The 24871-nt window shown below is 40.1% G+C and overlaps 2 protein-coding genes across 4 annotated transcripts in view; one reads left to right on the top strand and one right to left on the bottom strand.

The window, feature by feature from the left end:
* Positions 1 to 9059, bottom strand: part of LOC105820176 (zinc finger protein 271) — a 14488-nt gene extending 5429 nt beyond the window's left edge. The window contains exons 1-2 of one of the 2 annotated variants that reach the window (XM_012656608.1): positions 8996 to 9059; positions 8147 to 8371 (exon numbers count right to left, since the gene is read on the bottom strand). In XM_012656608.1, coding sequence (XP_012512062.1) covers positions 8147 to 8195 — 49 coding nt within the window. In that variant the 5' untranslated portion in view covers positions 8196 to 8371; positions 8996 to 9059. Of the gene's footprint in view, positions 1 to 8146; positions 8372 to 8870 lie in introns of both variants that reach the window. The other variant, XM_012656609.1, reaches the window with a different exon arrangement.
* Positions 9060 to 9117: 58 nt separating this feature from the next.
* The window catches only part of ZSCAN30 (zinc finger and SCAN domain containing 30), a 19980-nt gene continuing 4226 nt past the window's right edge, over positions 9118 to 24871 (top strand). The window contains exons 1-3 of one of the 2 annotated variants that reach the window (XM_012656611.1): positions 9118 to 9267; positions 18330 to 18543; positions 24079 to 24589. In XM_012656611.1, coding sequence (XP_012512065.1) covers positions 24182 to 24589 — 408 coding nt within the window. In that variant the 5' untranslated portion in view covers positions 9118 to 9267; positions 18330 to 18543; positions 24079 to 24181. The remainder of the gene's footprint in view (positions 9268 to 18329; positions 18544 to 24078; positions 24590 to 24871) is intronic. The other variant, XM_012656612.1, reaches the window with a different exon arrangement.

The raw sequence follows: 24871 nt of genomic DNA, 5'->3' as shown, positions 1-24871 counted from the left end.
AAAAAAAAAAAAAAAAAAAAGAAATGTAACATAAAACTAAGCATTAAAGCTAAAACTATAAAACTTCTAGAAGAAAGCACAGATGACTATCATCATGATTTGGGGAAAGGATAGGACACCAAAAGCATGAATCATAAAATAAAAAAAAATTAAACTTCATCAAAATTATAAACTTCTACTCTTCAAAAGACATTACTAAGAAAAGAAAGTGAAGCCACAGACTGTGAGAAAATATTCACAAAGCATATATCTGACAATGGACTTGCATCCAGAATACAGAAAGAACTTTTACAACTCAAAAATAAGAACACCACTCAATAAAAAGAGCAAAAGATTAGAATACACAGTTCACAAAATAAATTATATGAATAGTAAATAAGCACATGACAAAATGCTCAGTGTCACTAGTTACCAGGGAAATACAAGTTAAACTACAAGGAGCTACTGGTAAATACCAATTACTGACAATACAGGTAACATAGTTAATGGTTAAATGTTAACAAGGATGTAGAGCCACTGGAACTCTCATATATTGCTGATGATGGTATATCTACCTTAGAAAATTCTGGCAGCTTTTCATAAAGTTAAACATAATCTTACCATACAATCCAGAAATTCTACTTCTAGTTATTTACCCAAGAGAAATAAAAACATATGTCCACACAAAGACTTGTACCCAAATATTCAGAGCAGCTTTATTAATAAAACAGCCAGAAATGTAAACAATACAAATGTTCATCAACAGATTGTGATACATCCATACAATGAAATAGTATTCAGCAATAAACAATAATTAATTACTGATAAAGCAACAATACAGTTGAATCTCAAAAACATTACACTGAACTAAAGAAGGCAGGCATAAAATAGTATGATTCCATTTACATGAAATGGCAAAGAAGGCAAATCAAATACATAGTGACGGAAAGCATATCAATGGTTGCCTAGGAATGGGGAGGGACTGGATGGAACACAAGGAAATTTTGGTGGAGGGCACTGATATAATGTATCTATGTTTTTGATTGTGAGGGTAATCTATGTGGGTGTATAAATATATCAAAACATCTAAATGCATAATTAAAAGGGGCGTATTTTATTGTCTGTAAATTATACCTCACTAAAGTAGATTTAATAAAAGTCAGTAAGGATATATTAGACTTGAACAACATAAAAAACCTTGACCTTACATTCTATCCTTATATTGCTTCATTTGTTTCCCTTTACAGCAATTCTCCTTGAAAAACTTTACTTTTTCATTTTTCTATGTATTTTATGTTATTATTTTATATATAGAAAAAATATACATATACTTACATATATGTTCAATTTTAAAAAAATGATAATATTGCAAGAAACACATCTGAACCTTCCATTCAGCTTAAGCAAAAAAAAAAAAAAAAAATACTGGAAAATTTCCAACACCCCTGTGCATGCTTTCTTGATCCTGTCTCCTTCCAACCCCTTTTCCCACCTACCCTTGTAATCACTATGCTGAATTTTGTGTTTATCTTTCTCTGGCTTTTCTTTAGAGCTTTACCAAATGTCTGTATTTTTAAGAAAATATTGTTTGGTTCCGCAAGTGTTACAGACTGAACTGTGTCTCCGCAAATTCATATGTTGAACCCTAACCCCCAATGTGACTATATTTGGAGACAGGGCCCTTAAGGAGGTAATAAAGGTTAAACAAAGTCACAGGGTGGGGCCCTATTCCAATAGGACTGGTGTCCTTACAAGGAGAGGAAGAGACACCAGGGAGGTATGTACACAGAGAAAAGGCAGACATGAGCAAGCCAGGGAGAGAGGCCTCAGGACAAACCAACTCTGCTGACCCCTTGATCTTAGACTTCCAGCCTTCAGAACTATGAGAGAATAAATTTCTGTTGTTTAAGTCACCCACTCTGTGGTGTTTTATTATGGTAGCCCTAGCAGACTAATACAGGATGTTTTTGAACTTTATATATTTATGGAATCATACCACATGTGTTCTGTGACTTGCTTTGTTTGTTCAACATCATATGTGGAAGACTCACCCATGTTAATGTGTAGTAGTCAATGTGTAGCTGTAGTCCACTCATGTTCACTACTACAGAATGGACATATACCACAATTTGTTTACCCATTCTCCTTCAATGAACAATAATATTTTGCTATTACAAATAGTGCTGATATGAATATGCTTGTATATCTATCTTGGTACACATATGAAGTGTTTCTCTGGGATCAAGTTTATATAACCTAGACTTATTTGGATCTTCAACTAGATATTCCTACAAGTTGTTGAACCAATTCACACTTCCATCAGGAGTGTATAAAAGTTCACATTGCTCTATGTTCTGAGTTAAGTCTTTTCTCTTTTTAGTCCATTGTAATCAGGACTTTATCTCCATAACTCCATCGAAACTGCATTAAAGTCCCTCATAAGTTCTGTCTTAACAAATGCAACGGTCAATCTTCAATCTTACTCTGGACTTATTTGAATAGTTGATTACTCTCTTCCTGAAACACCTGCTTTCTTCTCCCTAATTTATCTTTCTCCTATTCTCCACATACCGGGCAGAGTGATCTTGACGTGTCAGTATCCTATATACAGAGTTCCAATGGCATCCCATTATGCTCGTAATACAATTCCAAGTTCTTACTACAGCTTATAAGGTTCCATATAATTTGGTCCCTTTCTTTCTCTCTCCTCTGATTTCATTCCCCTCCCACCCCTAATACCTGTCTACCTCAGGCTCTCTGTTTCTGCTACTTCTACGGGCCTGTCACTTGCTATTCCCTTGGCTTGGAACACTCTTATCACAGATAGTCATATGGCTTGTTTCCTTACTTCATTTATAGCTCTACCCAAATGTTACCACCTTGGAGAGGTGCAAAGCTTGGAGGGCCTCTCTATTTTTGAAGTAAGATGCCACAGTTCAAAGTGCTAAAATGACCAATTTGAATAACTTTTGTAAGGTTGCTACTTTTGAGAGAGACTCAGTAAAAAACAGAAAACTCTATAGCAGGTCCAGGGTGCAATGCAAGCTGTCCTGTCACATGATCTTATCGCCCAGGATAAGCAATGGAATTGCAAGTACTCATGGCAGTCAGGGGTGCTGTATGGAGCCTCTTATGAGCCTCCGTAAGAGAACTACCCTGGAGTAGGGTCATACCCTCTTCTGTTGGCAACAATTTTCTATGTGAAAAGCAGATCCTGTCTTACTACCGGGCACTGACAGAGACTTCATGCTTGACCACAGTGCACCAAATGACTTTACATTGCAAACTGCTCATTAGGTACTGGTTGTCATTTGGTCCACCAAATCATAAACTGGACATATAAACCAACATTCCATTGCAAAAGAAAGTCTAGAAGAGAAGTAAATTCCATGTGTAAGTGACCTGGATCCCACAGTAACTGTTCCTACTACTTTACTACTGCTCCCTCTACCTATATTTATGGCCTCATGGAATTCCCTATTACCAGTTAACAGTTAAGGAAAAATTACAGAACTGGTTTACAGATGGGACTGCCAAGTATGTGGGCACAAGCCAAAAGCAAATAGCTTTCACTTACACCCCTACTTAGAGGTGGCCTAAAACGCATTGGTGAGGGCAAATCCAGAATTTAGATATGTACTTGGTTGTTCACTTTTCATGAAAGGCAACGTAGCCTAAGATACATGTCTATATTGATTCATGTATAATGAAGAATGGGTTATCTGATTAGTTAGGTATCCGGAAAGAACAATATTAGAAGACTAGAAACAAGGATTCTGGGGGAAAAATATGAGGATGGACCTCCTGAAATGGTCAAAGAATGTGAATATATTTGTGTTCCACGTGAATCCTCACCAAAAAACACCCACCATGGAGAAGCCATTCAGTCAGAGACATGAGGATCTATACTATGAATGTCAATCAGCCTCTTTTCCAATGCTTGTCTAAGGGTCATAGCAGCAGGGATGGAGGCTCTATATGGGCTCAATAATATGGACCTCTCTCATCAAGGCTGACATGATTATCACAACTGTTCTGTGCCCAAACAGCCAATAGCCAAGGCCAAAACTAGGTGCCTAATAAGGTACTATTCGCTGGAGAGGAGCCAGTAAGATACTGGGGGGCAGATTCATTACACTGGACCACTTCTATCATGAAGAGGGCAGCAATTTGTTTTCAAAGCAGTAAATACATAGTCCAGATATATATTTGGATTGACTTAAGAGAATGCTATGTTCACTGCCATGGTAGTCATACAATATTATCTCAATAAGTACTCATTTTACAGGGAAGGAAGTACAGCAGTGAGCTCACATACATGTAATTCATGGGTGTAACCATATGTCCCTCATCCAGAAGTAGATTGAGATAATGATAAAATGATCTGCTGAAGGTTGTTATTGTGCCAGCTAGACAACAGTACCCAGTGAGTTGGGTGCTACTGCATGGAATGCAATATATGCCTTAAACCAGAGGACAATAAACAATGTTGTCATCTCCATGGCCAGAATACATACACAGGTACAGGAACCAAAATGGTGGAGGAGTAGTGAGAATGGTCCTCTCACTACACACCTAATAACACTTGTACTATTTTTGCTTCCTATCCCCATAATCTTGGGCTTAGTGAGTTTGGGGTTCTAGTGCTCAAAGGAGAAATGTTTCTAGCATGGAACAAAGTCATGATTCTGTTAAATTCAAAGGTGAAGCTTGGAGATATTTTGGGCTCCTCATCTGTTGAATCAACAGGCAGGGAAAGGGTCACTGTACCGGCCAGGATGACTGATCCCAATTACCAAGGAGAATCGGTTGTGGTACATACTAAGGGCAAGGAAGAATATGTCTGGAACTCAGAGGATTCACTGGGGTGCCTCTTAGTCCTCTCATGTCTAATAGGCCCAATTAATGTACACTGAAGCAGCCTGGAAGAGACAAGATTACCAAGGAATCAGATCCAGGAAAAAGGTTTATATTACTTAACTAAGTAAAGAACTCTGTGCCACTGAGATGCTGGCAGAGGGTAAAGGAGATACAAAATGGGCAATGGAAGAAGACAGCAATTAGGATTGTCAACTTAGGCTTTGGGAACAGCAAACACTGTAGCAATTATGTTTTATGTTAGTTATGTCCTTTCCCCCCTTTTCTTACTATCTTATATGAAGAGCACTAGTGGTAGTTAAATGCCGTGTTTCAGGTGAGAGCATGATTTAATTATATATCAACCTGCAATGAAATTGTAGCTGAAGGGACTTTGTTTTTTTGCTGTTTTGGAAATATAACAATCTTCTAAACAAAGGATAAAAGTGAGTATTGTAAGATAAAAGGGGTGGACTGTAATGAATATTCTCCTTTCACCCCTCCAGACCTACTCTCTATCCTGCTCTGTGCCCCAGGAGGTTGATGTTGATGAACTGCATCACCTGGGGTTCTGTGCCTCCTGGTTTGCAAATAGATTTGGACAAAAATGGGAGAATAGTAGAGTGACTAACTCTCCTGGTTTGCCTGAAACGGAAAGGTTTACTGGGATGTGGGACTTTCAGTGCTAAATTCCAGGAAAACTGGGATGAGCTGGTTACCCTACATCCTGGCTTCCTGCTTGTTGGGCCAGAAGCTGGGCCTTTTGGCAAAGGCCAGAGCTCCTATAAGGTGGTTGTATCCTACAGCTACACTCTCCAGGAGCCAGTAATCATTCTCTCCCCTTGTCACTTAAGGTAGTAAGTAACTGCTCCCCATTATTGTTTGCCCCAAGGCTGTTCTTCACCCCTTGTCAATTTCTGTAATCCTGCCTATCCTCTTTATGAAGCCTTGAATTACTACACTTGAATGATCCATTTGTTTCCCATTAGAATCCTGACTTTAATTTCCTGGTTTAATTTCTCCATAACAATTATCATTATCTGATAATATAATGTACATTTATTTATTTTTGTTTCCCTCCACTAGAATGTAAGTACCTTGAGGGCAAAGGCTTTGTCAGTTCAGTTCAGTGCTATATCCCCAGCACTTAGAACAGTGCCTGGCATAGATTAAACCCTCGATAAATAATAATATTATATGGCTAGTAATTAATCTATGATTTTATTAATAAACATTTATCAACAATAAATGTTTGTTAATTAAATAATTTGAAGGATACCTTAATGTTAACAGTGACTATTCCTAGAGGGTGGAGTTGTAAATTAAATTGTCCATTTTGTGTTTTTCCTATACTTTACAAATAGACTTTAGTACAATTATATTACTCTACAATAAAAAATGTTATTTTACATATACTCTAAGAGATGTAAACACAAGGAGTAAGTATATCAATTTATGGAAAACTGCAAGGAGGGGGCCCAATTCTGCAGTGATTCTCAGGAAAGATGAGAGCTAGATGCCTTAGAATAGATTAAGAAGGACAAGTTCTGAATATAGAAGAGAGAAACTAAGTAAAATAAAATAAAATAAAGATGTTTCAATACTAAAAAGAGACAGAAGATCTAGAGTATAAAAAGGGACAATGAAGGTGAATTTCATAGGTAAAACAGCAGTAATGAGAGAACCAAAAACAAAAAGAAATAACACAATTTGAAAACGAAACCCTGCAGAACATCTGAACAAAGCTGGGATCAAAATTATTTTACTAAAGATACTTTATAAAAAAGACCACCTCCACTCAAAGGTTTATAGCAACACAATTCACAATTGCAAAGGTCTGGAAACAACCCAAGTGCCCGTCAATACATGAGTAGATTAATAAAATGTGGTCTATGCATACCATGGAGTACTATTCAGCCATAAAAAATGGTGAACTAATACCTCTTGTATTAACCTGGATGCAACTGGAGACCATTCTTCTCAGTGAAGTATCACAAAAATGGAAAAACAAACACCACATGTACTCACCATAAATTGAAGCTAACCAATCAACACTTATGTGCACATACGGAAATAACACTCATCAGAGATCAAGCAGGTTGGAGAGGGGAGGAGGGGATGGGTAAATTCACACCTAATGGGTACAATGCACACTAACTGGGTGAAAGTCACACTTATAACTTTGACTCAAATGGTACTAAAGCAATGTATGTAAACAAAACATTTGTACCCCCATAATATTCTGAAATAAAATTTAAAAAATTATCTTACTAAAAATAATAGTTGCCACCATGTATAAAGAATTTACTCTGAGTCAAGTCTGTGCTCAGAGCTTTACATATATTAACAGGATCTCGCTTAAATTTTTTGGTGTTTGTTATAGTAGTATTGGATCCCAATGAATCTGCTCTCCCAGTATCTATATCGTTGTGTAGTCTCCTTCCACAATAACTTTGGAATTAGTCATGTGACTTGCTTTGGTCAAAGAGGCATTAACAGATGTAACACAAATATAGAAAAGTGCCCTCTCTCTGATTTTGGAAACTAGTTGCCCTGTGAAAAAGTTCATGCTAGACTGCTGGAAATGTGTGAGCCAAGCCATAGCCACCACCAACAGTCAGACGTGTTATTGAGACCATCTTAGACCCCCACCCCAGCAGAGATACTAAATAAATACATGAGTGACTTTAGTCAAGACCAGGAGAAAAAAACGGCCCAGCTGAACTCAGCTCAAGTTGATGACCTATAGAACCATAAGAAGTAACATGGTTTAAAAATGTGTGATGTTTTAAGTCACTCAGTTTTTGAGTCCTTTATTCTGGAGCAATAAACAAAATTCTCAAAATAACCTCCAAGGTATGAATTATTACACACTTACACAGTGAGGAAACAGAATTGTAAAATATGTAACTTATTGAAGTTGGTGAGTGACAAAGCTAGTATTTGTATCCAGGTTGACAGACTCCCAGACTTTTAACTACGGCCCTACTGCAGATGAGAAAGATGACTTGAAAAGAATTTAAAGGAAAAATACTAAACACTGACAGATTGGTTACAGAATGATTATACAGGGAAAAAATGGATGACTGTGGGACCTTAAAAAAGAGGAAGGAAGTGCATCAGAATCTGATTGCCAGAATTGTAAATAAAGCCACATGACTATGCTTGGAGCACTAACGAGATAATATTGCCTAACAGAGTGAGGATGTAAACAACGAAGAATACTGATATTATCTGAGGACACTACCATCCCCCATCCTCTCCATCCCCATCAAAACCACTAAGAAAGATACAATACACTGCTTCTCACCTGAGAAAAGGTGGTGTTCTTGAGATTCATAATTGAACTGGATCTCCATGGACTGCAACTGGACACCTCAGGGAACAAGTGAAGAATTACCATTTCCTCTGTAAACTTTTCTTGTCCACATAAGGGTCTGAGACTTGGAGGCAACTTGGCACCACTGGGCTTGGAAGGGAACCATTGTGCAGACTAGTGATGTAATTTCTAGGACTGGACCACCAGAAACATCCTCTAGATATAGAAAACGGGAAGGAAAAAACAAAATCTCATTTAATTTCCAAGTGCTTTTTCTCAAGACTTTATTAAGCTTCCTTCCCCATCATCCAGGAATCAGGCATGGCCCCTCTTGGACACATTCCCCATTCCAAATCTAGAGATGTTTAAATAAAATTGGAGGTTAATGCTACCAAATAAGGGTATGACGGGAAACATAACGCAGGAAAGGGAATTTCAGGTTAACGCTATGTTATTCGCTGCCCTTCTTGTACAAAAAATGGATCATCATGATCTTTCTTTCTCTCCTTCGCTTTTTCCAACATTCACAAATTCAGGTTGCGCTTTCCAAGTATGGTCGGCTGATTCGCGTGGATTCATTTACGCTTCGTGATTCCACCCGTCCCCCAGAATTTCTGGCGTTCATTCGGTTGAACCCAAGGCCCAGCAAGGGCTGGCCGGGTACCAACAGAACTCTAGGCCAAGAACCAATCAGCACTTCGTGCCCAGGAGCGACCTTGATGTCCTTAACTCTTCATGGACTCGAGAAACCGAACACAGGTTCTTGGCGGTGCTGCGAGGCGCTTGTCGGCTAGATCACCCGGGGTTCCTCGGCCTTCCGTGAGCTGGTCTCACCCGTACCTCGACGTGGTCTCCGGACCGCTACCAAGCTTCACACCCGGCGAGCCCGCCATCGCGCTGTCCGCTCTAGGCCTCTGGGAGGATTGCTCAGCTCTATGGCACGTCGCGCGCACGCGCCGAGAATTAACTCCTGAACGTCCGCAGAGCTGCCTCCAGAGGCGTCTTAGCCAGGGACCTGCTTGGCCAGAGACAGATTCCTTGCTGCCCTATCTGCCGGTTCTTGAGGTGAATGTCGGAATCCATCATCCGTTGGGAAGACTCTGTGGGGCAGGGTAGGTTTTCTGACTAAATAATGAGATCTTCATTAGTTTTTTTTTTTTTTAATAACCACCCCTCCCCCATCGCTTAATCTTAATCGCATCATTCGCAGGTGTGCTGCCATTCTAACTTTCTTCTTGTCCTCTCTGTTTTTTCTTTACCCCCAGAACAGTGGAGCGCCTCAGAATCACCTGGAGGCCTTGTTAAAATACTGACTGCTGCCCGTACGCCCAGAGTGTGTGACTCAGTGCAGTCAGGGCTGGGGTGGGCGCCCAGGTTCTCAGGTGATCGGGATGCTGTTGATCTTGGGACCACACTATGAGAAACTCCCTAGAAATAAGTGATGCTCAGTAATGAATCCCAGAATTGCTGGAAAGCTGGATTTTCATGGTCTGTTTAGTTTGCTTGCCAGTACAGTCCTCCTAAAGGATCAGGGGTGAGAAGAAGGACTTTCAATGGGGCGAGATTGGGGTGGGGGGCCATCAGGGTAGGAAAGGATATTGCTGTGTCCATGGAAGTATCTTGGGAAATGAGGAGGAGCAGGTAGAGTGTTTGAGACCAGGGAGACATGTGACTTGGGTTAAGATCTCCGGGGAAAGGTACAGGTTTGAGAAAATGGTGGATGGCTGAAGTGATGGTTGAAGTGGAGGAAGATGGCTTCTTGGTCCCAAACCAAGTCCCTCTTTGGATATATGAAATCTTCCGGATAATATATCTGTAAGGGGAAAGAGAGGTAGGAACTTGTTTCTGCCCACCTCTTCCAAGTAGGGAGTGCAGATACTTCTTTTAAAAAGTAAAAAGCTTTTAAAAGGAAGCTGTATTGCTGTATAACCGACCAAAATAAATAGCAAGTGGGGCACAGTGGCTCACGCCTGTAATCCCAGCGATTTGTGAGGTAGAGGCGGGAGGATCACTTAAGAGCAGCCTGAGCAACATAGTGAGAACCCCTGTCTGTTAAAAAAAAAAAAATTAGCAGGGTGTGGCGGCAGGAGCCTGTAGGGAGGCTGAAACAGGAGGATGGCTTTGAGCACAGGAGTTGGAGGCTGCAATGAGCTATGATCTGCCACTGCACTCCAACCTGGGCCACAGAGTGAGACCCTGTCTCAAAAAACAAAACAAAACCCCAAATATTTAAAGTGTATAATTTAATAATGTATACAGAGGTGAAACTATCACCACAATCAAAATAGGGAACACATCTATCAACGCCCAAAGTTTCCTTCTGCTCCTTGGTTATGCCCTCCCCTGCAACCTCTGACCCTCACCACTAGTCTGCTGTTACTGGAGATTAGTTTGCATTTTCTGTCGATTTATTTAAATGGAATCATACAGAATGTACTCTTTTTTGTCAGATTTCTTTCACTAAACATTAGTTTGAGATTCATCTATATTGCTGTGTGTATCAATAGTTCATGTCTTTTTGCAGCTGAATAATATTCCATTGTATGTATATGCCACAATTTGTTTATCCATTCACCAGTTGATGGGCATTTGGGTTATTCCCAGTTTTTTCTATTACAAATACAGTTGTGAACATTCGTGCACAAGTCTTTATAGGGACATACGCTTTTTTTCCTTTCTCTTGGTAGCTGTATGTTGAATGTTTTAAGAAGCTGTCATACTATTTTTCAGAGTAGCTGTACCATTTTGCATTCCCATGACCAGTGCATGAGAGTTCCAGTTCTTCCACATCCTTACTGACTCACTGTGTATCACACTGTGGTTTTAATTTGCATTTCCTTAATGGCTAATAATATTTAGCCTTTTTTATGTGCTTATATGCTATTTGTATTATTAATTGGTAAAGTGTCTGTACAAATATTTTGCCCATTCTGGACACATGCCTTTTATCACATATATGCTTTGCAAATATATCGTGGCTTCAGTTTTCTTAACAGTATTTTTTAAAGAACAGCAGTTTTAATTTTTATTGATATATAATTTATCAATTGGTTCTTTTATGGATCGTGCTTTTGGTGTCACATGTAAAATATTTTCCTAACCTAAGGTCACCAAGATTTTCTTCTATTGTAATAGAAGTTTTAGGTTTTACATTTTGGTCTATGATCCATCTTGAGTTAATTTTTTTGGTTTTAATTTGTTCTTCTTTTTCTGGTTAAAGGGGAAGCTGACGTCACTGATTTGAGACAGTTCTTATTTTCTAATATAGAAATTCAGTGCTATAAATATTACACTAAGTACTGCTTTAATAGCATCCCACAAATTCTGATATGTTGTATTTTCATTTTCATTCAGTCAAAATACTTTCTAATTTCTCTTTTGATTTCTTCTTTGGCCCATGGATTATTCAGGAGTGTTTTTAGTCTCTAAATATTTGGGAATTCTCCAGAGATTTTTCTGATGTTAATTTTAAATTTAATTCCATTATAGTCAGAGAACATACTTTGTATGACTTGAATCCTTTTAAATACATTTAGACTTGTTAATGGCCCAGAATATGGTCTAGCTTCATAAATGTTCCATGCATATTTGAAAAGGATATATGTTCTGCTGCTGTAGGGTGGAGTATTTGATTATTTTCAATTAGTTGGTGGACAGTATTATTCAAGTCTACCATACACCTTGATGATTTACTCACATTTAAATTAATTATTTAGAGAAGAGTATGGATTCCTGACTATAATTATGGATTTGTATATTTCTCCTTGGGAGTCTTGTCAGTTTTTATTTTATATATTTTGAAGCTCACAAGTTGTATACATATTTAGGATCATTATTCCTTTTGATTGACCATTTTTTCATCATGAAATGACCTTCTTTATCCCTGGTATATCAGTCAGTGTTCAACCAGAGAAGCACAACTAGTAGTGAAGTATATGTATATGTATATATGGATTTATTATAGGGAATTGGCTTACACAATTATAAGAGCTGATTAGGCAGCCCTGTAACACTGCTGTATCTATGTGTGATACTGGAATTTGATGTTGACAAGGCAGTCAGGAAGATGGAAGTAAAATGGGAAAAGGCAAAGTCAGGCTGAAAGTCACAAATACAAGCTTGAACCTCATGAGAATAGACTGAAACCCATGTCGATTCTTGTTGCCTTTGACCTTGGTGGTGAGGGTAGCTTCTAGAAGTTGGGGCCATTCGTCACAGAGCTAAACACACATACCTAGCCCCGGGAGTTGGAGAAGCTGAAGAAGGATCTAGAGGAAGGTAAAGCAGATGCAGGTCAAGCTGCAACAAAAGGAGTCAGCAGTCAGCGACAACATATGTGAGCTACAAAATTGCTGCTATTTCCTTTCCACATTACACATCTTCCCAGAATCTCCTTTGCAGCCCACCCAAACTGGAAACATAAAAGAAAGAAATTCTAGGAAAAATAATTCACCCTAGCCAAGCTGACACGTTACAGAACCATCATAGTTCTACCCCTTGTCAACTTGGCATCATACACCTCTCCTTAATCCGTACTTAATATCAAAATAAAGATAGTAACAAAGTTGTGCTTCCACCTAACATGACACAACTATCCTTCATATAACTATTAATTTACTAACCTTTTCCAAAGAAGACGATAAAAGTCATTTTTTGTCTGTGCGTGATGTTCATTTTTCTCCTAGCTGATAACACTTTTCCTTTGATATTCTATAACTTAAATACTAAGATATAAAGTTAACTATTATTAGCACATCTTGTGTTAGATAATAAGGGGATGAGAGAAGGAAGAAACATAAGTTTTCAAGGGGCTCCCAAAAGAAGCTCGGCATTTATGATTGCCTATCAGAGGGTTCTTCTTGGATTCAACCAGTAATTCAGACGTTCAAGACTACTGTAGACCACCCTTGGCATCAGATTCACTTAGAAGGATAGGATAGAAACCAGTGTTGGCCAGCAAGCAGCAACTATTCCTTCTCAATGAATGAGTTTTTTTTTTTTTTTTTTTTGAGACAGAGTCTCACTGTGTTGCCCGGGCTAGAGTGAGTGCCATGGCGTCAGCCTAGCTCACAGCAACCTCAAACTCCTGGGCTCAAGCGATCCTCCTGCCTCAGCCTCCCGAGTAGCTGGGACTACAGGCATGCGCCACCATGCCCGGCTAATTTCTCTATATATTTTTAGTTGTCCAATTAATTTCTTTCTATTTTTAGTAGAGACGGGGTCTCGCTCTTGCTCAGGCTGGTTTCGAACTCCTGAGCTCAAACAATCCACCCGCCTCGGCCTCCCAGAGAGCTAGGATTACAGGCGTGAGCCACCGTGCCCGGCCAATGAATGAGTTTTAATCTAAAAATAAATTTCCAGTTCTGGGTAAAAAAGAGAAGTGAATTCAAATTGTGAAGTCACATAAAAATTAACTTGCCTGTTGCTCAGATAAATATTAACAAGTAGGCTACTGCTGTTTGTTTTGAATAAGATATTTAGATTATGGATAATAAGACATCAATATGCATGTCCAGTTGACATTGACTTTCTAAAAATCAGAACCACTGCTGAAAATTCAGATTCAGAAGGCAAAGTAATGGCCAATATAATCACAGTTACCAAGATTCACTTTGACAGAGGTTGATGGACTTGTGTTAAGAAATACCAGAATTCTTCAAGACCTTTAGGGTTGATTTCATACCAGATAATTTTCTTTGTTTTCAATTAATGAGGTCATTGGTATCACTTTGAAAAGTCTTCAACTCTTAAGTAACTGAAAACCAGTGGTTCAAACAAATCTTGATTTGTACTTATCACATCGTTGTGGATTGAATTGTATCCCTCCAAAAGATATGTTCAAGCCCTAACCTCCATTAACTCTGAATGTGACCTTATTTGAAATAGAGTCTGCTGTAGACTGAATGTTGTGTCCCCCCAAAATTCTAACTCTGAATGTGTTAAATTCTAACTCCTATTATGATGGTATTTGGAGGTGGGGCCTTTGGGTGGTGATTAGGTCATGAGGGTGGAGCCCTCATGAAAGGGATTAAATGTCCTTATAAAATAGGCCTCAGAGAACTCCCTCATCCCTTCTGCCATATGAGGACACAGTGAGAAGACAGCTGTGTACCAGGAAGCAGGCCCTTTCCAGGCACTAAATCTGCTAGTGCCTTGATTGTGGGTTTACTTGCCTCCAAAACTGTGAGAAATAAATTTGTGTTGTTTATAAGCCACCCATTCCATGATATTTTTGATATAGCAGCCTGGATGGTCTAAGACAGGGTCTTTACAGATGTTGTCATTAAGATGAGGTCATAATAGATTGGAGTCGACCCTAATAAAATGATTGTTGTTTTTATAAGAGAAGCAAATTCAGACACATAGAATACAGGAGAATGCATGTGAAGACAGAGGCAGAGATTGGAGTGATATATCTATAAGGGAAAGAATGCCAAAGTTTGCCAGCAATCACCAGAAGCTAGGAGAGCAGCATGAAACAGATCCTTCCCTAGAGCCTTCAGGGAGAGCATGGTCCTGATAGCACCTTGATTTTGGGTTTCTAAACTCCACACTATGAGAGAATAAATTTCTGTTGTATTATGCCACCCTGTTTGTGGTAGCAGAAGTGGGGTGCTATGATGACTAAGACCTCACTAGGTGATAGGAATTTTTCATCTCCTTTATAATCTTATGGGACCACTCTCATTGACTAAAATATTGTTATGCAGCCCATGACTGTAATAACTATTAGAGTAGTAATCAATGAAATTAAAAGCAGAAAAACAATAGAGAAATATCAATGAACCTGAAATTTGGTTCTTTGAAAGTACCAACAAAAATTGACAAATCTTGGCCGGGCGTGGTGGCTCACGCCTGTAATCCTAGCTCTCTGGGAGGCCGAGGCAGGCGGATTGTTTGAGCTCAGGAGTTCGAGACCAGCCTGAGCAAGAGCGAGACCCCGTCTCTACTAAAAATAGAAAGAAATTAATCGGACTACAAAAATATATACGAAAAATTAGCTGGGCATGGTGGCGCATGCCTGTAGTCCCAGCTACTCGGGAGGCTGAGGCAGGAGGATCGCTTGAGCCCAGGAGTTTGAGGTTGCTGTGAGTTAGGATGACGCCATGGCACTCTAACCCGGGCAACACAGTGAGACTCTGTCTCAAAAAAAAAAAAAAAATTGACAAATCTTTACTAAATGAACATAGAAAATAAGAAAGAGATTACGAAAAGCAGGGATGAAAGAGGGGATTTCGCTACCAACCCTGTAGAAATTTAAAAGAGTATGAGAAATACAGTGAATGATTTTGTGCCAATACATTACACAACATAAATGAACAAATTGCTAGAAATATATAAATTACCAAAACTGACTGAAGAAATAGAAATTGTGAATAAACGTATAAAGTAAAGAAATTGAATTATTAATTTAAAAACCTAACGAAGAAAAGCACAGGCCCAAATGGCTTCACTAGTGAATTCTGTCAGTTTTAAGAATAATACTAATCCTTTACAATCTCTTCCAGAAAATATAAGGGACCAACATTACTTGAATACCAAAGCCAGACAAAGACATCTTAGTGAAAGAAAACTACAGAGTAGTATCTTTAACAAATATAGACACAAAAATCCTCAGTAAAATATTAGCAAGTTAAATTGAAGATGTATTAATAAAAAGGATATAGGGTTGTATACCATGACCAACTAGAATTTATCCCAGTAATACAAGGTTGGTTTAACATCCAAAAATCAATTAGTATATTTAGAGACGTAAGTAATTCACTCTTTTTTTTTTTTTTTCCCACGAGGAATGTAGAACCTCCAAATTCACTTTGAGGGGCACAGCCACAGCTCCGCAAAGGCGACGAGATCCAGTTGCTGTTTGCACCTCTGTTTAAACAGTAATTCACTCTTAACAATGGCCATCAATAATTGAATGAGTGAATATTGGTATAATCACATGATATAGCACTATGAGAATATACAGTATACATCTACCTATAACAATGTAGATGGATTTTGCAAAAACCAGACTCAAAAAAGTATATGTTGAATTTCATTTATATAAAGTACAAAAGTAGGGGAAACCAATATATCATTATCAAAATTCAGTGTAGTGGCTGCCTTTTGGCACTCGAGGAGGGTAACTTAAAGCACAAGGGGGACTTCTGAGGACTGATAATGTTTTACTTCTTCACTGAGTCCCTTTGGCACTTTGTATACTTCACGACAATGTACCATAGTAAAATATTTAGAAAGTGGAAAAAAGACCATTGTAAACTTTTACAAAGTCAACACAAACATTCACTGGGGAAAGGAAAATTGGATTGCCATATTCAAAAGAATTAAACTGGACCCTGTCTCTCACTGTATGCAAAAATCAACTCAAGATGGAGTAAAGACTTGAATTTAAAACCTGAAACTTTAAAAATACTAGAAGAAAACCTAGAGAAAACTCTTCTGTACATTGGTCTAGGAAAAGAACTCATGACTAAGACCTTGAAAGCACAGTCAAAAAAAACAAAAATAGACAAATGGGATTTAACTAAATTACAAAACTTCTGCACAGCAAAAGAAATAATCAACAGAGTGGACAACCTGCAGAATGGGAGAAAATAATTGCAAACTACATCCAACAGGGGATTTATGTGTAGAATTTAAAAGGAATTCAAACAACAAAAACAAATAATCTCATTAAAATGTGGGCTAAGAACATGAATAGACATTTTTCAAAAGAAGACAAATGGCCAGCAAGCTTATGAAAAAATATTCAACTTCACTAATCATCAGAGAAATGCAAAATAAAATGACAATGAGATATCATCTTTCACCAATCAGGATGGCTATTATTAAAAAGATAAAAAATAACAGATATTGGGGAGGATGGAGAGAAAAGAGAACTCACACACTGTTGATGGGAATGTAAATTAATGCAACCTCCATGGAAAACATTGTGGAGATTTCTCAAAGAACTAAAAGTAGAACTACCGTACAATCCAGCAATCCCACTACTGGATACCTATGCAAAGGAAAAACAATCAATATCTTAAAAAGATACCTGTACTTGTTTGTTTTATCACAGCCCTATTCACAATAGCAAAGATACGGAGTCAACCTAAATGTCCATCAGCAGAGGATTGGATAAAGAAAATGTGGTATATATACATGGTGGAATACTGTTCAGACATAAAAAAGAATGAAATCATGGCTCACAGCAACATAGATGGAAGACCATTATGTTAATAATTGGGAGCTCAATAACATGTACACCTGGAAGCAGAGTGTTAAATGACTTGGAGAGGTGTGGAGGTAGGAGAGGGGTGAATGATGGCAGGTCCCTTGGTGGGTACAATATGCATTGCTTCAGTGATGTGTGCACTGAAGGACCTGACTTCACCACAGTGCAATATATCAATGTAGCAAAATTGCCCTTGTACCTCATGAATATATACACATACAAAATAAATGAAAAAATATACTACTAAGCTACAGTAATCAAAACTGTGGTTCTGGCATGAGGATAAACATAGAGACCAATGAAATAAAATAGTGAGCTCAGAAATAAATCCTCATATATGTGATCAATTGATTTTTGAGAAAGGTGCTAAGACCTCAATGAGGAAAAGGGTAGTCTGTTCAAAAAATGATACTGGGAAAACTGGATATCCATGTGCAATGGAATGAAGTTGGACTCTTATACCATATACAAAAATTAATTGAAAATAGATCAAAGGTACAATCACATTCATAACAGTATTATTCACAATAGCCCAAAGGTGGAAGCCACCACGTGTCCTTTGAAAGATGAATGGATAAAAAAAAAATGTGGTATATACATGCAATGGAATATTATTCAGCCCTAAAAAGAAAGGAACTTCTGACATATGCTACAGCCTGGATGAACCAGGAAGATATTAATATTAAGTAAAATAAGCCAGTCACAAAAAGACAAAATTGTGTGATGTCACTTATATGAGGTACTTACCCTAGTCAAATTTAGAGAGTCAGCAAGTAGAATGTTGGTTGCCAAGGGCTGAGGGAGAGAGATGGGGTTATTGTTTAATGGGTATGGAGTTTCAGTTTGGGAAGATGAAAAAGTTCTGGAGATGGATAGTAGTGCTCGTTGTACAATAATACATATATATCAAATATACAAGTTTATATATTTATTCTCCCACACCCCCTTCAGTAGGCCGTCAACCGTTTCACTCAGGGATGTCCCCGCCAGGTCCGACTCGGACCTGCGCCCCTGCTTCTGAGACCCGACGCCGCGCGCGCGCCACCGAGCTGCAGTCCTCCGGGCTTCCTAGAGGGGCGCGCCGTTCCCACATCCGGCGCGAGTGCGGCCCAAGAAGGCAGTCCTGCTCCCTGCCGAGGGTCGGTTCCCGCGGCGGGTAGAGCGAAGGGTGAGTGGGGTGGTCCGGCAGCGCGGCCCCGGGTGCTTACCTGTCCGGCTTCAGCCCTCCCCGCCGCCTTGCCTGGGCCCGCTTGGCCTGCCTCGGGCCACGGGGAAGAGCCTCGGCTGTTCGAGGGTCCCGCCCCTCCTTGTCGCTATTAGCCCGCAGGTCCGTCAGTCCATCCTTTCTTCTTTCTGTCGGCTAGCCGGTTCATCCACTCGCCCTTGGCTCCCTTGACTCCTCAAGCACTTAACCAGCGCCTTCTGTGTGCTGGGCTGCAGGCTTGGGAGTTAGCAGTCGGACGTGCTTTCCGGCTATTTCTCACACGGCCAAGGCTCGCTCTTGGGTCAGGTGTCAGTCATCCGTGTTGACTCCCCAGGTCTGGGCGGGATTCTTTATCGGTCCCTGTCAGAGCACTTTCTGCTTTCTCCTTTGTAGTATTTTTAATCACAATTAGATTAGGTAATTATGTATGCTTTCTGTTTAACGTCTGCTTCTCCCTACTATTTTTAAGTTCTGTAATGACAAGGACACTGCGTTATTTATAACTGTTTGCTCAGCACCTAGCACAATGCCTGTACACAAACAGACACTCAGTAAATATTATTAAATAAATGTGTGAAAAATGCAGACCCTTTTCTAAAGGGCGCTTTGATTGGTGGGAAGTGCAAACGTGAGAAGGTATTTCAGCAGAGAGTCGGCATCTAAGACTAAGGATTCTTGGAGTCAGATCATTTGGCTTCAAAACTGTCCAGTGACATCAATTACAAGCCATATGACCTGGAATAAATTACATAACTTCTCTGTTTCTCTTCAGTTAAGCAACTGAACTACACCATAGAGTGCTGTGAAGATAAAATGAGTTAAGATATTTAAAACAGGTAGACAGTGCTTGACTCTGTAATAAAGGTTCAGTTAGTGTTTTCTGTTACGGTTAAGCAAACAGATACATTATAATACCTGTTACATTATAATACAGGTACATTATAATAACAGTGGTGCTGCAGCAAACAGGATTGTCCAAAAGTGCCCTGGAGGTTCCCTCTGAGTTGCTTGGACTAAGAGCTAGCTAGGATCAGGGACTCACATTTTCCCAGAGGGAGGTCTATACCCAAACTCAGTGCTTCCCATTTCCTTAGCCCTTCCCATCCCTCCTCTCCATATGCTGGGTAGCTGGTTCCCTAGACAACGCTATACAACTGACACCCAAATCTAGACTTCTGGTCCTAAGTAGTCAGCTTATACACATCACTAATATCCCCAAAAGCTGGTTGCTCACATTTGCACCATGAGAAGGTAGAGGGAGCTCTCTCCTGAAACACAAGAGCACCTTTCCACAGACTTCCCTTCTGTGGGATGATGGGAAAATCAGGGATCTGTGCTTTCTTTACTGATCTCTGGCTGGTAAGTTTCCCCAATAAAGCCTATTCTATAACTCATCCCTTGTGATGTGGAATTTGCCCTTTCCTTGCCCCTTATCTACTCTGAGCCAAGGGTTTGAAAATATAGATTTTATTATTATTCAGGCATGGTGAGGACAATAGATCAGGAGATGATTGCCATTGAAAAGATAGTTTGTTACTCACTTTCCATGTCAAGGGGACATACCTGGCCATGCTGGGCCACACAGGGAAGCATCGGGGTTGGTCAGGAGGCAGAGGGAGTAAGTGAAAGTAGGTAGGGACCTTTACTGTGGTTTCCATGGGAAAGGACAAGGCAGGGTAAACAGGCTTAGCATTGGCAGTTTGAATAATTTCAGTGGGCTCTGGGGCATATTTGTTGTCCCTAGTTGTTCAGTACCTGTCCCTAAGGTGGTTAGGGCAGGGGGAATGGTGGCCGTGAGTGTGAGAGCCTGGTAGAGGAAGTGGTGGGGTATGTGTGAAAGGCACACTCACAGCTGAATTGTTTACTATCTCTAGGAATTGACTAGCCCTGGGAGGGGCAGCCCCTCCAGTGTCATTAAGGCCCCAGATGTCAAAGCATCAGTATAAAAAGGCATTTAATACACCAGGCTCTAGTCAGATGCCTTATGTTATTTCTAATTACTTTAATACTGCAATGTTACATTATTAACTCCATTTTTAGGAGAGGAAATTGTATCTCAGAAAGATTCAGTTGGTGACTAATGTCATACAGCTAGTAAGAGGCTGCACCATAATTTTAAATTGGGTTACCTAACTCTGAAGCTGGTTCTCTAGGTGAGCTAGATCACCTCTCTGCGGTATGTAAAGTGCTGTGGGGACATTTTTCAGTCCTTATTAGGCATTTGGCAATATTGACAATTGCCTCTTTGAAATTTTCCTCCCTTGACTATAAGGACATGCATTCTTTTATATATAGAACATACTACGTGCCATGTGTTGGGTTGAGTGCTGGAGATACAATAGTGAACAAAATGTTGATGTAGCTTGCAATCTAGTCATGGATAAGACAGGTATTAACCAACTAGTCCTACTAAAGTATATATACTGACAAAGTGAGAAAAGTGCTCTGAGAGAAAGGAATACAATTCTCTTTAACCTTGTCTCTCATGAGTCCTTGACTGGCCCAGGGTTCTTAACCCTGGCTGCCACCAGAATCACTTGCAGAATGTTTTAGAAATATGGCCACTGGGACCCCACTCAGGAGATTCTGACTCGGGCTGGGGCGTAGTCCAGGCAGATGAGATGAGTACAATCAAAGAGTGCCTCACCTCTGTTACAGAGTTTTTGTTTTTGCTTTTTAAAAACTTGTCAGAGGAACATGATCAGATTTGCAATTTGAAAAGATCACTCTGATTACAAACTAGATGACAAACTGAGAAGGACCAAGTGAATGTGGGGAAGCCAGTCGGTGAATTATTGTGCAGTGTGACAGGATAGTTGCTGGGATGAAGATGGTGGCAGAGGTGGGAAAGGATAGATTCTGGAGATAGGAAATAAAATCAATAGGACTGACTTTGCATTAGATAAAGGAGGGAGGTTAAAAAAAAAAAAAGACCATTTAGGGATGCTTCCATCTTTTTGGCTGTGCAGCCAGGTAGACGTTCTTACTTTTTTGAGAAGGGACCATTGGAGGAGGAGCAGTTTTAGGGTGTGAGGAACCATGAGTTGATTATGGATGTGCTAAATTTGAGGTCCTTTAGAAAAATTCAAGGGGAGTTATGGTAGGAGTGAGGAACCATGGTTAAATAGGTCTGGAGCTCAGATGGGATGCCTAGACTAGATGGATGATAACCCAAGGTGAGGATGAGCTTGCTCAGGAGGAAAGTAGAGACTGAAAATAGGGGAGAATTTAGGGCTAACCTCATGGACTGATGTAGAGGAGGGTGGGCCTGTGACAGAGATGGGAAAGGAGCAGAGATGATGCTTTATGGTTAAAAATGTTCCTCAGCGACATACCCATCAAGGGCAAGGTGGTAAAGCATAATATTTTTTAATAAAATAGAATAATATTACAAACATTGAAATTAAAAGGCAAGTGACATAACATAGACTAATGGTCACTAAGTGAAGAACACACATCAATGTGATGCAGCTCTTGGTAAGTGCTACATACACATTCATGCACAGATCTGACAATGCGGTCACGAAATTTCTTAAATGATTGTCACATTATAAGAACTAAAGAAACGTATTTAGTATTTTTCTTATACTAAAAAGTTAAGAAGAAAAATGTCCCCAGGTTTCTCTGTGTTTAGGTGTGTGTGAAGCATCTGGTAGTATCTGGCCAAGCACAGTTTAGAAAATGCTCTTTGTGGGCATCTTAGACCTAACTTTCTCAATGAATAGCTCAGCAAATGACATCACCATCCTCCAGTCACCAGGGCCAGCTTCTTGACTCCTCTCTCTTCCAAACCCTTATTGAGCATGTCCCCAGTCTCCCATCTTTATATCTTTTGGTTCCCATGGCTCAGGCCCTCATTGTCTCTCACTGGAATGGTTGTAAAAAACCCCTTTCCATCTTTTCTCCACACCATTCTCCCGGTGGACTGACAGACCTTCCAGCCATCCCCGTGGCCGTGAGGATCAAATGCAAAGTCTGCAGCACAACCTCTCAAGCCCTTGCTGGCCTGGCTGTTCCTCTGTAGGTGCCTCCCTCTCTCTCTGTTTGTTAACTGTGCCCCAGGCTGGCACAGGGTTCTTCACCAGGCTGCACATCACAAGCACTTGTGACACTTATTGAAGCCCCACCCATGGAGATGCTCCATGGCTGATCCTGAGCCATAGTCAGAGGTGAAAAACCACTAGTCTGGTCTTCCCAGACTACCTTCAGTTTCCCCAGTGGGCCACATCGTCTCATACGCTCTGTTCTCTTTGCCCAAGTGACCTTCCTCTACATCTTCACCTGGCTTGCTCATATGTCTCCTCCAAGCAGCTCTTCCTGCCCCTGTCTCCCTGGTCTTGGTCAGTCGTCTTTCCCTTGTGCTACCTTGTCTACTTACCTCCATCCTTGGATTTATCACATCGTGTCTATTTACCTATTGCTTTCTGACTCTACACTAAGAGTCCTTGGGGACAGACCTTTTAATCCTAAGACTTCTGCCTAGCACATAGTAAATGCTCAAGTAGTTGTTTTTATTTATTTTTTTCTTCTGTCCAGTGATACTTCGAATGGCTCAAGTATTTGTTGAAAGAATGGGTGAAGGAATCCATTTCTCTTTTCTTTGTGCTCCTTCAGGACCTTGTGACTTGAAGTAAAGAATAATTTCTCCTTATTTGTACATTCACCCTGGCCATTCTCCGTCACCCCTTCTTAACATTTTCACCATCATTCCTAATTTATAGTATCAACTAAGATTGTCCTGGGCATTAATGCATTCTATAATCAAAAGAGCAAGGGCTTTAGAGTTGGGCAATCCTGAGTTCATGTCTTGACTTTGCTATTTACCATTTTGGGGCCTTGGGCAAATTACTTAGCTTTCAAGAACCTCAGTTTCCTCATCTGTAAAATGGATATGATAATACTTACCTCACAGCGTTATTGTCAAACCCCAATAAAATAGTATTTGTGAAGTGCCTGGCCCGTAATAGATGTTTATTAAGCATGATTTCCCTTCTTCTGGGAGGTCCCATGGCGTAATAGAAAAAGCTTGGTTGCAGAGCCCAGTTCTGCTGCTCACTGGCTGTGTGTCGTTGGTCATCTTATGATTCTCAGAAACCTCCTTTGGAAAATGGGCATAATTTTATGATTGTCCTTATTGAGTTGTTAGAAAAATTACATCAAATTTATATAATGTCCGGCTAGTGCTCAATAAAATGCTAGTTATTATTCTGAGACATAATAATGTACTACAGTGTTTTCCTGCTTGCCATGATCTATGAGCACTATTTATTATCCCTGATATTGTCGCTAACATTATTATTAAAGGACGAATTGATTTTGGCTACATTGAAATTTTTTGTTTTACATCCTGAAAAAATCCTGCATGATTTATACCTGTGTCATTTATATGGAAGCTCCCTTTTAGTCAATTTTCTTTCTCTACAAACTGGCCTTCAAAAACCTGTATTTATAGTCTAAGCACATGTTTCCGCTGTGTAACATGAGCATTGTTCACCTCAGGGGCTCCCTGAAGAGCTGGAATTTAGAGGGAATCTCTCAGACACAAACCTTCATCTCCTCCCTGCCTCAGCTGGGCAGCCTTTTCAGACTGTCTCTGCCCAGAATGTCAGGAGAGGCCACAGCCCTGGCCTACCATGCTCCGGAAGAACAAGAAGGACTTCTAATTGTGAAGGTTGAAGAAGAGAATTATGTTTGGGGGCAGGACTGTGGCCTTCAGGGAAACCCCCGGAGCCAGGAGGTATTGCGTCAGCGCTTCAGGCAGTTTGGTTACTCCGACTCCACTGGCCCCCGGGAGGCTCTGAGCCGGCTCTGGGAGCTGTGTTGTCAGTGGCTGCGGCCGGAGGTGCACTCCAAGGAGCAGATCCTGGAGTTGCTGGTGCTGGAGCAGTTCCTGGCCATTCTGCCCGAGGAGTTGCAGGCCTGGGTGCGAGAGCATCGGCCAGAGAATGGAGAGGAAGCCGTGACTATGCTGGAGGAGCTGGAGAAGGAACTTGACGAGCCAAGGCAACAGGTAAGAAGTAGGTGTTCTGTTTGTTAGACCTTTTGTAAGTTAATGGGGAAGCTGTTATGAGTGGCAGTGACTCTGCTCTAAGACAATTATATAATTTCTGTCTTTCTGGTTATTAATTATTCATTCCCTGGGTTCAAGTCACTAGGGCTTTTAGTCCTGTTGATTTTCTCTCTAATCATTTGAGTGAGTTTTTAGTTCCTCCTGTCCTGCCCTGTTACTCTAGGGGTTTTCCGCCTGTATATCCCCAGAGTCATAGTGCTGGTACTTGATTACTCCTAGGAC

The sequence above is a fragment of the Propithecus coquereli genome, unplaced genomic scaffold (genome assembly GCF_000956105.1).
Source record: "Propithecus coquereli isolate 6110/MARCELLA unplaced genomic scaffold, Pcoq_1.0 Scaffold51, whole genome shotgun sequence".
Lineage (NCBI taxonomy): Eukaryota > Metazoa > Chordata > Mammalia > Primates > Indriidae > Propithecus > Propithecus coquereli.
The sequence above is the reverse complement of the archived record's forward strand: the minus strand, read 5'-3'. Positions and strand labels throughout refer to the sequence as shown.